Here is a 14,571-nt window from a genome sequence, read left to right on the forward strand (position 1 = left end):
CCCCTCCCCTCCCCTCCCCTCCCCTCCCCTTCCCTCCCCTCCCCTTCCCTCCCCTTCCTCCTCCCCTTCCCTTCACTTTTAATAAAATCCAACCCCTTTTCGTTGTATAAGTAAAACACTAGTAATAAAAGGGTACTTCCTCAACCTGATGAAGGTCATCTATGGAAAACCCAGAACAAACATCATACTGGATGCTTTTCCTCTAAGATCAAGAACAAGACAAGGATATCTGCTCTTACCACTTACTCAACATTATATTGGAGGTTCTAAGCACGGCAACTGAGCAAGAAAAAAAAGTCCTACAGATTGGAAAGGAAGAAGTGGAACCATCTCTGTTTGCATATGACACGATCTTGTATATAGAAACCCCTACATGATCTGCTAAAAAATTAATACATGAATTCATTGAGTTTGCAGATATAAGATCAATATACAAGATCAGTTAAATTTCTATACATCTGCAATGAACAATCCCAAAACTAAAACAATCTCCCAGTCGCATCAAAAAGAATAAAATATTTTTAACAAAGAATTTAACAAAGGAAGCACAAAATGTGTACTCTGAAAACTATAAAATATTGCTAAAAGATCAAAATAAATGAAAAATCTCATATTGGTGGGTGGGAAGATTTGACTGTTAAGATGACAGTACTCCTCAAACTAATCTACAGATTCAACACAATCCCTATCAGATTCCAGCTGACTTCTTTGCACAAATTCAAAGTTGATTCTGCAATTCATATGGAATTGCAACACAGAATAGCTAAAACAATACTGAAAAAAGAACAAAGGAAGACTCACACTTCCCAGTTTCACAAATTACTAGAAAAACATCAATAAAACAATGTGATACTAGCACAAAGATATATGACTAAATGGAAGAGAATTGGAAGTTCAGAAATAAACCTATGTTTCTATGGTCAGCTGATTTTCAGCAAAGATGTCAAGACCAACCAAAGGGGAAACAATAGTCTTTTTGACTAAGTGTGCTGAGACAATTGGATAACCACATACAAAAGAATTACATTGGACCTTTATCTGATACCATGTACTAAAATTAACTCAAAATGGACCAAAAATCTAAATACAAGAACAAAAATAAACTCATAGAAGGAAAGATAGGGATAAATCTTCATGATACAGGATTTGGCAAAGAATTCTTAGGCATGACACCTAGAGCAACAACAGGAAGTAAGATAAATTGGGCCATCAAAATTAGAGTTTTTTGTTTCAAAGGAAACTATCAAAGAGAAGTGACAACCACCAGAATGGGAGAAAATGTGTACAAATCATACATCTGAAAGGGGCTTATATCTACAATATTTTTAAAAACTCTTACAACTCAATAAAAATTGAAATAAAAGCAGTATGGTATTTGCATAAAAACAGGTAGATTACTGGAACAGGAAATAAGCCCATGCATACACGGTCAATTAATTTATGATGAAAGAGCCAAGATTATACAGTGGGAAAAAGACAGTCTCTTCAATAAATGGTGTTGGGAAAACTGGCCAGCCACCATACACAAAAATTAATTCAAAATAAAGACCTGAAGGTAAGACCTGAAACTTAAAATTCCCAGAAGAAAACAGGTGGTAAGCTCCTTGACATCAGTCTTGGCAATAATTTTTTTTTTTTTTTGTGGACCAAAGACAAGGAAAGCTTAAATAAATAAGTGGGACTACATCAATCTAAAAACCTGCACAAGAAAGGAAACCACCCATAAAATAAAAAGGCAACCTACTGAATGGGAGAAGATACTTACAAATCATATATCCAGTAAGGTGTTTATATCTGAAATATATTTTAAAAAAACCTCACACAACTCAATAATAAAAACAATCCAATTAAAAAATGGGCAAGGATCTGAATAAACATTTTTCCAAAGAAAACATACAGATAACAATAGGCACATGAAAAGGTATTCAACATCACTAATCATCAGGGAAATGCAAATCAAAATCACAATGACCTATCACCTCACACATATCACAATGGCTATTATCAAAGACAGAATAAATAATAAGAGTTGTTGAGGATGTGCAGAAAATGAACGCTTGTTCACCATTGGTGGAATTTAAATTGGTATAGCCACTATGGAAAATGCTATGGAGAGTCCTCAAATAATTAAAAGTATCATATGATCTTCTGGTTATTTATCTGAAGAAAACGAAAATAGTAACTCAAAAAGATATATGCACTCCCATGTTTATTGCAGCACTATTCACAATAACCAAGGTATGAAAACAACCTAAATGTCCACCCATGAATAAATTGATAAAGAAGGTATGGTGTGTGTATATGTATATATACATACACACCCACACACAAAGAAATATTCATCTATTAAAAAAACACGATCTTGCCATTTGTGATAGACCTTGAAGATATTCTGCTAAGTGAAATAAGTCAGAGACAAATACTGTGTGATTTCACTTATATCTGGAATCTAAAAAACAAAACAAAACCCAAACTCATACATACAGAGAACAGACTGGTAGTTGCTAAAAGAGAGGAGCTGTGGGGACGTGGGCAAAATGCATAAAGGGGATTGAGAGGTGCAAAGTTCTTCTTACAAAATAAGTAAGTCATGGGGATGTAATATACAGCATCGTGACTATAGATAATAATACTGCATTGCATATTCAAAAGTTGCTAAGAGAGTAGCTCTTTAAAGTTCTCATCTCTAGAAAAAAAATTGTAACTATGTATGGTGATGGATATCAACTAGACTTGTGAGGTCATGTTGCAATATATACAAATATTGACCGATTATGCTCTATACCTGGAACTAATATAATGTTATATGTCAATTATAACTCAATTCTTTAAAAAAAGAAATTTAAAAATCTAATAACCCTAAAAACAGAAATTTAAAGATCTAATAATCCTTTTTAAAAAGTAGTGGAAAATCTAAATTTTGGAATAAGCTGAAAAGAAAAGGGGAAATGAATAGAAAAATCCTAAGCAATGAGAGAGGGAATAAAGTGATTTATGATATCTTACCATCATAGAGCTAGTCAGGAGTTCAGAGGTCATGAAGACCAGTCCTTCTCTCGGAACCAAGCCCTCCCCAGTGTATTTTTGACTCTTTGAATAAACAGTCAAAAATGTTTTAACAAGTTAACAAATATCTTTTGAGCTTCAATATGAGTACAGAATGGAGTCAGGTTTGTAGAACATAGACAAATGCACCATAATTTCCTTAAACATTTCTGTTTCAAAGAAGCACCCAAATCATTTTTTTTTTCCAGGATGATTTAAAGGATACAGAATCCCGTTTTGCCAGGTATGCTTTTTAAAAGATTCTTACTGTGAAATGTATATAGTATAGTATATGTTTTATTTATATCAGTGTGTAAAAATATATATGAAACAAACATCCACTTAATAACTAAATACCTACAAAAACAAAATATCTGCCAAGAACAAGAATGCTGCTCTAGATGCACCCATGTGCCCTTCTGATCTCTCAGCTCTCCCTCTCTGGAAGAAACCACTATCCTGCCTTGTTTCTCTCTTGTCTTTATATAATTTTATCCCGTAGTGTGTATCCTCAAAGAACATAGTTTAGTTATGGCATTTTTGAACTTTACATAAATTTTATTTTATTTTATTTTTTAAGTTTATTTATTTATTTTGGGAGAGAGAGAACAAGCTCAGGGGAGGGGCAGAGAGACAGGGAGGGAGAGAGAATCCCAAGCAGGCTCCGCATTGTCAGCATAGAGCCCAATGTGGGGCTCGAACTCAAGAACCGTAAGATCATGACCTGAGCCGAAATCAGGAGTTGGACATTTAACCGACTGAGCCACCCACGCGCCCCTGCATAAATTTTACAAATCGTACTTTAATGGAATATCTTTCTCTAACTTGCTTCTTTCATTCTCTGCGCTGACAGCAGAGAACCCAATGTGGGCCTCATACCCGGGAACCATGAGATTATGACCTGAGCCAGAGTCAGAAGCTTAACTGATCGAGCCACCCAGGAGCCCCTGATACTAATTAGGTATCAATTTACATTTCCAGGATGTTAATGAGACTTAGCACATTTTTTAATTGGCCATTTGAGTTTCCTCTTTTGCGAAGTGCAGATGCTAGTCTCTTGTGCATTTTTCTGTTGGAGTGTTTGTCTTTTTCTTGTTAGTTTGTTGTTGATTTGTTAATTTCCTCTATCAATTCTTTATCAGTTGTATGTTGCAAACATGTGAGAGGACCTAGAGGTACCCAGGAAAGCTTCAGAGAATGGATGAAGACTCCAGGGTCTTGGAGATGGAGTTAAAGTTCTCCAGTCATGGAGAAAATTCCACACAGAGGAAATAGGTTATGCAAAGATTGTATTGTTTAAGGACCTCAATCAAACATAACTTGGAAAAGGTAAAAAAGAGAAAAAACCACTTTGCCTTCTCAGCCCTCCTCAGGCAAATTAGATTTGCTTCTGGATTTAACATTGTTATTTTTGAAGACTAGTTTTAATGTGGTTGAAATGGATTTGTGTGTTTCTCCAGTTTGGGCTGTCATTTTGCTCTTTGAAGCCTCATCTCTGATAAAATACAACATACCTCTGTGCAAGGAGGAAGCGGGAAATTAGAGGAAACCATCCTCTAAAAAAAAAAAAATGTTTTTATTGTCCAGATTCGCTCCCTTATAATTTTTTAAATATTTATTATTATTTTTATATATAGAGAGAGAATACATGCAGAGGAGGGGCAGAGAGAGAGGGAGACATGGAATCTGAAGCAAGCTCCAGACTCTGAGCCTGATGCAAGGCTCTAACACATGAATGGTGAGACCATGACCTGAGCCAAAGTCAGAGGCCCAATCGACTGAGTCACCCAGGTGCCCCAACAATTTTTGAAGTATCTGAAAAAAGTATTTAAAACTCCCACTGAATGAGATTATTCATAATGAATCTGTCCTTCAGTGGACATAATTTATTTGTATTTCCCTGGGAATCATTGAGGAACAGCAGTTCAAAGCCTGAAATCGATTCTCCTCTGATTTGTTATCTCTACAGTTGACAGATCTTTCTGGCTAAGCAGGGATTTGGCAATGTTTGGTTCTTAACTCCAGCTTTTTAAAAGTACAGCTAAGGAAAACTGTAATTCTGAGGTGACATATGATTGAAACCTCATTTGGCCCCTTATTACCTCATTCATTAGGGCAAGAAGCACTCTGGCTGGAGATCACATGCTGTGGCCCATGGAGAGGGTGACTCTCATTTTTTTCTCCAGCTGACCTGGCCTCAGAGCGGGGTGGAGAAGGACTGAAAATAGTCATTTCTTGGCTGCGTTGGTCAGATGGGAGGGCCTCTCTAACATGGGTCCATTTATGAGTGAAAGAAAGAAACAAGGTCTCTGGAGGTTGGACTCATTGGTTACAGTGGATATGATGTGAGCAGAGTTGGTTAAGGCCCAAGGAAAACCACAGAGGCTTAGATTTATTTGAGTCATTTACATTTGTTAAAAGATAAAACTGAAGTGTATACTCTTCTGGTCTAAGTTTGAGTTTTCAAGTTAGCCTCCCCAGATCCCAGTTCACCCCAAATTTAATGCTACATTTCCTCCTATATATAAAATGTATGTTAACTTGATCAACTGTCTTATAAAAGTCAGACATCTGTCTGCTTTCTTTCACTTATTCAACCAATGTTTTTAAATAAAATGTTATGTGTGAGACACTGTGCCAAGTATAGGGATAAAATATAAGATGAGTAAGAAATAGTGAGTTTTTTTCTTCAATAAACATATATTCAAAACTAATCGAGGGGCACCTGGGTGGCTCAGTCAGTTAAGCATCTGATTTCGGCTCAGGTCATGATCTCACGGTTCATGGGTTCAAGCCCCACGTCGGGCCCTGTGCTGACAGCTCAGAGCCTGGAGCCTGCTTCAGATTCTGTGTCTCCCTCTCTCTCTGCCCCTCCCCTGCTCGTGCTCTGTCTCTCAAAAATGAATAAACATTAAAAATATATATATTTAAAAAAAACTAATCAATGGTGTTGGAGGTCAGAATCAGTGTGACTTTGGGGATGGATTAATGATTAGAAGGAAACTTGTGAGGCCCTGGGGTGCTGGTCATGTTTTGTTTCATGATCTGGGTGCTGGTTATGTGACCATGTTCAGTTCGTGAAAATTCATTGAGTCATCTATGACATAGGCACTTATTTATAAAAATGCTATACTTTGAAACGCTTTACAGGAATAGACCACAAGGTACAAACATTTACTTTTAAAAATCCTTTATGAAATTGGAATCCCTAGGAAACCCTGGATTCTTTTTGGGTTCAAACACGTTGGAACTGAGTTCTAATAGCTTATTTTCTGATGTTCTTCCTATTTCTCCCAGGGATCCTGGCACCACTTTGCCCTCAAACAGCCCTTTGGAAAGCATAACCTCAGAATAGTCATGTAATATTCTCAGAAAACATGTGAGAGTGTAATAGAAGACTAAGGCACTTTCCTGCTTGACCCCTCAACATTCCTGAGTATGAAACTCTTGTCTCACCTGTATTTTCCATTAGTCAAAAGATATTAGGAACTTTTATCTGCCCATGGCATATTATTTATGTTGTTTTAGTTTTTTTAACCAGTAAATGTCCAGAGATGTCAAAGGGGCTTAGAGAGCTTCATTTCAGCAGGCTCTTCCTTGCTCTGCTATTTAAATGTGCTGTGCTCTTGCTCTGCTATTTAAATGTACTGTGACCAAGCCAGAGTGTTTAAATAGAGTGGAGCACCACGGTGCTGTGTTCTACTTACTTAGCTCCTGAGGATGAGTTTAAGAGTGATTAAGTCTGAGAAGACAGAACCAAGGAACCTCATGCAAATATTCACCTTCGTCAACAGCCAACTAAACAATCAAGTCTCTGGTGCTTAATGAGCTTTGTTTTTTTAAATAATAGAAACTTTAAAAAGTTACCAAAATGTTCATGAGGCAGTAACAGAAGAGGCTGCTGCAAGTAAAGTTTTGACTTACTGAAGACCAGTTCTTTCTCATTTTCTGATTTTATTATTTGCATTGACATTTATTAATGTTCCAGCCTTTTATAAAGGCTAAACATAGTGTGGCTTTCCGTTCATTTTAGGGCTCTTAGAATGACCCTATAATTTATTGTCCAAACCCAGGCACTTTTGAAGATGAAAAGAGACACTAAAAATAATTAATAGTGTTAACTGATCCACAACAGGAGTAACCCGGGACTGGCCTGGGCAAATCAGAACATCTGGTCATTCTACCTATTGTTAGACAAGGGAAAAAGAGAACCAGTTTGTTTGTTTGTTTGTTTCTCCAACTAGCCTGTACTGCACTTTTTCCTCTTGTTCATTACTCCTGAGCCCTACCTGGCCTCTCTGCCTCACCTACCCCCTGGCTACATCTAGGACCACATGCCTTATAATATAGCTAGTCTACCAGCTGAACCCTGCCTTTATTATTAAAAACACGGAAGGTACAAGGTTACATTAACTTGTACCCTTCCTCACTAGCGATTACATTCACTTTTGATATCATAGATTACTTAAAGGAAAGCAGAACAAAAAATGTAACACTTAGCTTAAACCCACACTTCTCAGGGCACCTGGCTCGCTCAGTTGGAGGAGTATGTGACTCTTGATCTCAGAATTGTGAGTTTGGGCCCTACGCTGGGTGTAGAGATTACTTAAAGAAACTTAAAAAAAAAAAACAAAAAAAAAACACCCACACTTCTCTGTCCTAATGTGCAAATTTTCTGATTGCCTCAGATCTATTTCTTTATCACCTAACTAAACAGTTTTTACTATGGTATATTCCATGTACTGAATGTAACTATATGTTAAATCATTTCATACATGTATGTCCTGCATCTCAGTCAATTAAGAAAGAACAAAATCTGATTTTCCTCTCACTCCCACATTGCCTGGTATAGCGTTCAATATACAGAATTTACCCAATCTGCTTACTGATAAAACGCATCTTTTGGCCACAAAATTGCAAGAACTTTTTCCCCTTATCCTCCCAAATGTAACATTTTCTTACTGTTCCCGGACTTAAGCTGAAATATAGTTCATCCTCATTATTCATAGATTCTGTATTTGTAAAATTGCCTACTTGCTAAATTTATTTTTAGATCCAAAAGCAATACTTTTAACACTTTCATAGTCATTTGTGGACTTGTCCAGAGTGGTAAAAACCTTCCTTGTCTGACGTGTGCATTCCCATTCAGTGAGACAGTGCTCTGCCTTCTTGTTTTCCCTCTCAGCTTATAAGTCCTTTTCATGGTAAATGTGGTGTCCCTTTTTGTTTGCCTTTTTGTGCTTTTTGTTGGCAGTTTTGCTATTTAAAATGATCCCCAAACATAGTGCTGAAGTGCTAGCTGGTGTTCCTAAGCACAGGAAGGCTGTCATGTGCCTTATGGAGAAAATATGTATTCGTTAAGCTTGTTCAGGCATGAGTTACAGTGGTGTTGGCCATGAGTTCAATGTTGATGAATAAGTAATGTGTATTAAATAAGGTATCTTTAAATAGAAACACACATAAAACAAGGTTATGTATTGACTGGTTCACAAAAACATTGTGACCAGAGGCTTATAGGAACCTAACCCTGTATTTCTTATAGGAGCAATTGTTCTGTATTTGCTAATTCAGTGTTGGCAGCAACTTTATAGAACATACTACATTAAATAATGAAAATTGACCATACTTACATACAACATTGTTTAGAACTGCACAATCTGAAATACTAGAAAGTATCAATTTTCTCATGAATACTTTTCTAGTGAGTATAGATTGAGATTGTGCTAAAATATCATGTATTTCATAATCATCAAACACATTCTGCCTATTGTTGGTTCCAGAATAATCAACTCTTATTCCATAAATAGATGATGAACTACAACATAGTTTGAGGTGGCTCATATAGGAAGACATTATGCCTAAGCTATTACAGCTCTCTTGGAAGCAAATAGAATTCTAAGAGCCTATTTTTGTCAGTTATTTCTTATGAAGAAAAAATGTGTTCAAAACCACACCATAAGTGTGACAGCAATGAATTCCCAAACATATTATTTGGCTATAGGAAGCATTCTTAGAACAAGGAAACATCTGAAAAAAATTAAGAGATATGGAATTAGAAGCAAATCTCATCTTTTTGAGGAAGAAGATATCCACAATTGAGTTGCCTGATGATCTAAGTTTATTTTTGTAGAGTTATCAATCCAACCAAAGATCTCATTGAATTGTCTTAAAATAAATTTCTTTGCAATGTAGAGGATGAAATCTCCTGAACAATAAACCAAGCTATATGTTTTCCCCTGGGGGCCAATAAAAAGAAAACTGGGCTGGAAGTCAAAAGCCCAGTATTGCATTCCCGACTATGACATTTAGAGTCATTCTGAATGAGTCATGCATGTGCCTTCATGGCAGCCATTTCTTTATATTTCTTACTTAGGAAAAACAAAAAACAAAAAAACTGTAGTAGATGGTCAGCTGCTCACTTCACTCGGCACAAAAAAAGAATGACAAAACTCCTGAACCTGACTGCAAATTTGTTGGCAGTGCTAGGGCAGTAACAGTAAGGATTATGAATATTTATCCTCCACTTGGCCCTTGTGTATGCTAGGCACTGTGCTAAGCAGTTTACATGTGGTAACCCAACTCATCCTCCCAGTGGCCACACAAGGGATTCCCCTTTTCAGAGCAGAAAATGGAGGATAGAGAGGTCTGCTGACTTGTTTGAGATCATTCAGCTAAGAGGTGAGGGTACCCAATTTTGAACAGTACGTTAACTCCATTGCATGAGCTGTTAACAACACCGTTTGTTTTCAAGTGTGATTTCAGGCATGATTTTAACTTTTCACAGTTTTGAAGTTCTCATGTGATAGTTTATAATGTATTAAGTCACACACCCCTGATCAATATAGGGGAATTTGCTCCTGTTATCTCTCAAGAAAGATGATTAAAATAATGGCCACAATCCTTAACAATGTCATTAAATCAATCAATCGATAAATGAGATCAGTCTTGGTTTCAGAAGATTGGAGACTTTGAATCTTTAGGTATGTATAGTAAGTGGGATATTTGTAAGTGATTAAATTTAGAAAAAAAAATTGAAGAGATCAGTTCTTTATTCTGTTTTGGTCTATTTTAGCAAAGTCTTTGACAAGACAGGAAAGTACCTGTTTGTAAATTTTGAAGTCTAGGGTCTTCTCTCTGAATTCATTCTGAAGGTGTCTTATGCAATGCGATGCCTATATCAAATGTAACTAAATGAAATTGTATCAACCAAACTTCATCATCGCAAAAGAGATCAAGCTAAATAGTGCAGTTAATTTTTCTCAGAGATATTTCTGTCTCTTTTTCCCTACCAAGCTGCATTTCTTTTTAATGTAGGGCATCTTATCACTAACTTATGAATGTGTAAGACATTTTCTTAGGGTGTATTATGTTAGGAATGCTTTGCAATCAAAATTTATTCAAGATATCCAGTCTTCAAGGACTTTCTTTTTCTATCATTAGATAAGCAGCACAAAGAAGTGGTAAAGACACGTAAAAGTACACCTCGAAGTTGTTGGAGCAGGGGGCGGGAGGGGAGGGCTTCTTTTTGGAGTTCTCGAGAGCAAAGACAAGAAGTGGGAAGGATGGGACACCCAGGCTGGTCTTATGACTCTTGACCACATACATCCTAGATACGAATCGGTTCATCTTGATCAAATGTCATGTGCTCGGATGACTGAATGCGAGGATGGGGGAAAGTATGCCCCTGCTGCCTCTGTAATCACTCACCCTCCTCCACCAGGTAACTAAAGGGGAATCTGGGGGTTCTGGGAGCCCAGCAGGCTCATTGCTTCATGAGACATGCCCCTAAGTACAGAGCCTGATGAGCATTTTTATCATGACCAATAGTGAGGGAATAGATTTTAGGAAGTAGGTCTAACTTTGCATTTTTGCTTTAGCTAAGTTGGTCACACAGTTAAGTGTGGACCTTCCTATGGGGCACTTTGATTTTAAAAGCAGAAGAAACTCCTTCAAATTGTGATAGGAAACTGACAGTTTTCAAGTGCTTATTTAAAGTAGTTGGCGGCTTCTAAAGAATTCACACTTAGAGCCTTCTCCCAATTATAACCCTATTATTCCTTATGGCTGGGGCCACATGGCCCACCCAATTAGTTTGTTTCCTCATGTGCTTAAGCTCTCTATCCTCAGGAATATTCCCACTGCTTTCTGGAAGAGCAATTTCTGGTTCCTGAGTTTGATGTGTCCCTTCCTGTAGCTAGAGAAGAGAAAGGGGAGAGGGTCCCTTGGGATCTTGGCCTCAAATCCTCCTGAGAGCCAAGTCTTCTTCCATCTTCCCAGAGCAGCCCCATGCCAGGTACACATGGGCATGTGTCTGGAGAAACACACGGTCTCACTTCGTTGACTGTACATCAGAAATTTTATACCCTTCACTGTACAGGAATTCCTGGAAGTTCTGGAAACACAGAGCTCAGGTCAGTTTGGGCTCACTTGTGAACCCTCACTATCTTCATACAATGCCTAGCATGTAACAGATGCTCAGAATAAAATTTATCTACTGATAAGTGCCATTTATAACTGACTAAATACAGTATTATGGTCATCTCAGTGGAAAGTTGGTCCTCAAACTCTTGGAGTAGACTGCAGCTTCTTAAGCCTCCTAGTATAACTTTAATGGAAAAAATAGATTTGACTTCATCAGTTCAACTTACTCTCACATTTGAGAATGACCTGTACTGAAGTTGTGGTTGTTAGCTGCTGGTTGTAGACACACATCATGTGTGTGTGTGTGTGTGTGTGTGACTCTCCTTCATTTCTGTGCTGTTTCTTCCCTTATGACACTCATCAACAAAAATGGTGTTAGGATGGGGAGGAGGGGGAAGTCATAGAAAGATGCAGCCCAGGTTATGCAAGACCACTTTTTATCTCTGTGATTTTTCCCCTCAGGGTGATTCTTTTGAAGACTTGGATGACTTCAGTCCAATATTTGTCTGATCTGCAAATAACCTCAATCTAGTGTTTATTAGAGCAGGTTAACTCAAATACATCCCCGGAATACAAGCACTTTGGCAGGGATTTTATGTAACATTTTTCTGTGGAGTTGTTTGATCCCCAAAAGAAATGGGTAGAGATTAGTGGAACTCAAGAATAGGCAGAAAATACGAAGGTAAGTGAAAAGATGAACGTCTAGCAGTGTTTGAACAGTTAGGAGCAAATGTGACCGTTGTGGAGTAAATGTCTTTAATGTTGACATAAAAAGAAAGTTCAGAGTAGGACATCAGAAGCAGAGGCTGTGGGATTATCTTTCAAAAATCAGTGTAGCATTTATTAGAGTCTGATGCTGTTTTGAACTGGTGGGGCTGTCCCCCGCTGCCCTGCACGTTGACTTGGAAACTGAAATGGATGCACGAGGCAGAGTTGAGTAAAGAGAAGACCCGTGTTCATTTCCCCGTAAACTCTTGTAAATCCAAATGTGAGGGAATGGCCACGTCTTGCCAGAAGAGGAAACCCGAGTCGAGTCCTCCCAGGGACTGATAAAGATGTCCCTCACTCGCTCCGGGGAGCCGGCACCCGGGCACAACAGGCACGACGCGAGGACTGCCAGACTCGCCGACTGCGGCCACTTCCCCAGGGGCCGGGGCGCGCCTGCTGGAAGGTGGGAGGCGGAGTTGCTCCGCTTCTGGGAAGAGACCAAAGGAATGAGTAATTGGAAATTCTGTAACTTAGACCCTTCTCCTAAACTCTTCAGCCCTTTCACCCCAAACCCCCTGCCGAGAGGCAAGGGCACCAGAGACGGGGAGCCGTGGTGGAGGGAGAGTCACGTTTCGGAGAGGGAAGTGAAATAAAGAGGGCGGCACCCGGGGGGGACCTGTGCGTCATTGAGGGACCGAGGAGAAGCGCGGGCGCACAGGGTGGAAAAGGAGAAGTGGGAGCTAGAAGCCGGAGGGGGCGGCCGCGGAGCGGGGGCGCCGAGGAGCGCCCGAGCCTCCTGCCTTCTCCGGCCGCGCCCCGTCCGCCCGCAGCCTCGCGGCGCTAGCCTCGACCGGATCCGGCAGGCGGGGCGCGCTCGCCGCGCGCAGAATGTGGCCGAGAACAAGGCTCTGGCCCCGCGCGCCCTGGCCCTGGGCGTTGGCGCTGCTGACCCTGGGCGGTGCGGGGCTGTGCCATGCCGGCCCGCAACCCATGCACCCCGCGCGGCCGGGCGCCAGGAACAAGTAAGTGTGCGGTCCTTCTCTCTCCCAGCACTGCGACGCTCCTTCCAAGAGCCCTGGGCCCCCGCCCACCCCCACTCTCCACTAGCAGCCGGCCCGCAAGCTCCATGCCAAAGGCGATGAGCAGCAGCCGCGGGGTCCCCCTCGGGCTGCCCCGGCGGCGGCGCCTCCCCCGGGACCGTGCGCTCTACGGCCGGCGCGAGGCGTCCCGGGTAACCTCGCCCGCGCTCCAAGCAGCGCTGCCTCCGGGGCTAAGGGGCGCAGAGAGTGTCCCGCGGAGCAGGGCGATCCCAGGAATTACTGAAGCCCTGGGACCGTAGGCGCTTTTCTTTTCCCTGTCTTTTGTCGGCTTAAGGTACACGCTCCGCAAAGGCGCAGCCGCGTACCCTCTTGATGGCCGCTTTGTCGGGCTCTCACCTCCGCAGGGACGGCGGGCTCCCTGACCCTCAATGCGCCCGCTGCCCTATCGGCTTGCCCCGGCTCCCCCAGCCTCATTGTTCTCTAGGTTGACACTGTGTCCTTCTCGCTCTCTCTCCTTCACCCCAGGAACTGGTGCGCCTACATCGTGAACAAGAACGTGAGTTGCTCTGTGCTGGAGGGAAGTGAGAGTTTTATTCAGGCTCAGTACAACTGTCCCTGGAACCAGATGCCCTGTCCGTCCGCGCTGGTGTAAGTCGTTGAGCCTAGGAGCTGGCGGAGTGCGCCAGGGCCTGGGCGGTGGGTGGCGTCGGAGCGTTGAGCTCTGGCCCATCCGTAAATCTCTTCCAGAGTGGGAGAAAACTCAGCAGCTGAAAAGTCTGAGCGCTGAGCGGGGTCCCAGGCATGCTGGGGGTATTTTGGAAGCGTGTGTTGCCCTGAGTGTGGAGGATGCGCACAACTTGCGAGCTTGTGATCACCGGGGCATGGGAGGGGTGAACAAAGCTCCCACCCCCACCTCTCTGTTCTGTTTTTTTTTTTTTTTTTCTTTCAATTTTATTACTAACATAAGGCAGCTGGACCTAATTAGATCCATATTGTGTGTTCTGGGGCACACAGAAGGTTCCAAAATGTATACTGCTAAAAACTTTGAAATGTAGGATTAGCTGAGAGGTTTGTTCCATCTCGTGTCCTAAAACAGGCGAGTTTTGTCCAAATGTCCCCCTAAAACGGACCTCTTCCAGTGTTGTCGCTCTCTAAACTGAAGTCCCAGCTATAACTTGCTTAAAAGTGAGTTGCTGTACTTTTCATGTTAGATTTGGGGATTCGGCCAAGAGGTCTTCAGGAGAAAATAGTCTTCTTGTTGGTGAAAATCATCTTTCTGCTTATAAAGATTTCACCATCTTAAAAAAAAAAAAACCAAAGAGGAGGCAATGCAATAGAATGCAAATTCTGTTAAATA

General features: G+C 40.8%; 2 protein-coding genes across 3 annotated transcripts in view; both read left to right on the forward strand.

Annotated features, from left to right (window-relative positions):
• The window catches only part of SMCHD1 (structural maintenance of chromosomes flexible hinge domain containing 1), a 168,288-nt gene extending 161,661 nt beyond the window's left edge, over positions 1-6,627 (forward strand). Inside the window, exons 49-50 of the transcript XR_007455432.1 lie at positions 3,255-3,289; positions 6,343-6,627. The gene's annotated coding sequence lies outside the window, so the exon portion shown is untranslated. The remainder of the gene's footprint in view (positions 1-3,254; positions 3,290-6,342) is intronic.
• A 6,272-nt stretch (positions 6,628-12,899) lies between these two features.
• EMILIN2 (elastin microfibril interfacer 2) overlaps positions 12,900-14,571 on the forward strand; it is a 51,762-nt gene continuing 50,090 nt past the window's right edge. The window contains exons 1-2 of one of the 2 annotated variants that reach the window (XM_049620383.1): positions 12,900-13,196; positions 13,740-13,862. In XM_049620383.1, coding sequence (XP_049476340.1) covers positions 13,063-13,196; positions 13,740-13,862 — 257 coding nt within the window. In that variant the 5' untranslated portion in view covers positions 12,900-13,062. The remainder of the gene's footprint in view (positions 13,197-13,739; positions 13,863-14,571) is intronic. The other variant, XM_049620382.1, reaches the window with a different exon arrangement.

The sequence above is a fragment of the Panthera uncia genome, assembly GCF_023721935.1.
Source record: "Panthera uncia isolate 11264 chromosome D3 unlocalized genomic scaffold, Puncia_PCG_1.0 HiC_scaffold_8, whole genome shotgun sequence".
Lineage (NCBI taxonomy): Eukaryota > Metazoa > Chordata > Mammalia > Carnivora > Felidae > Panthera > Panthera uncia.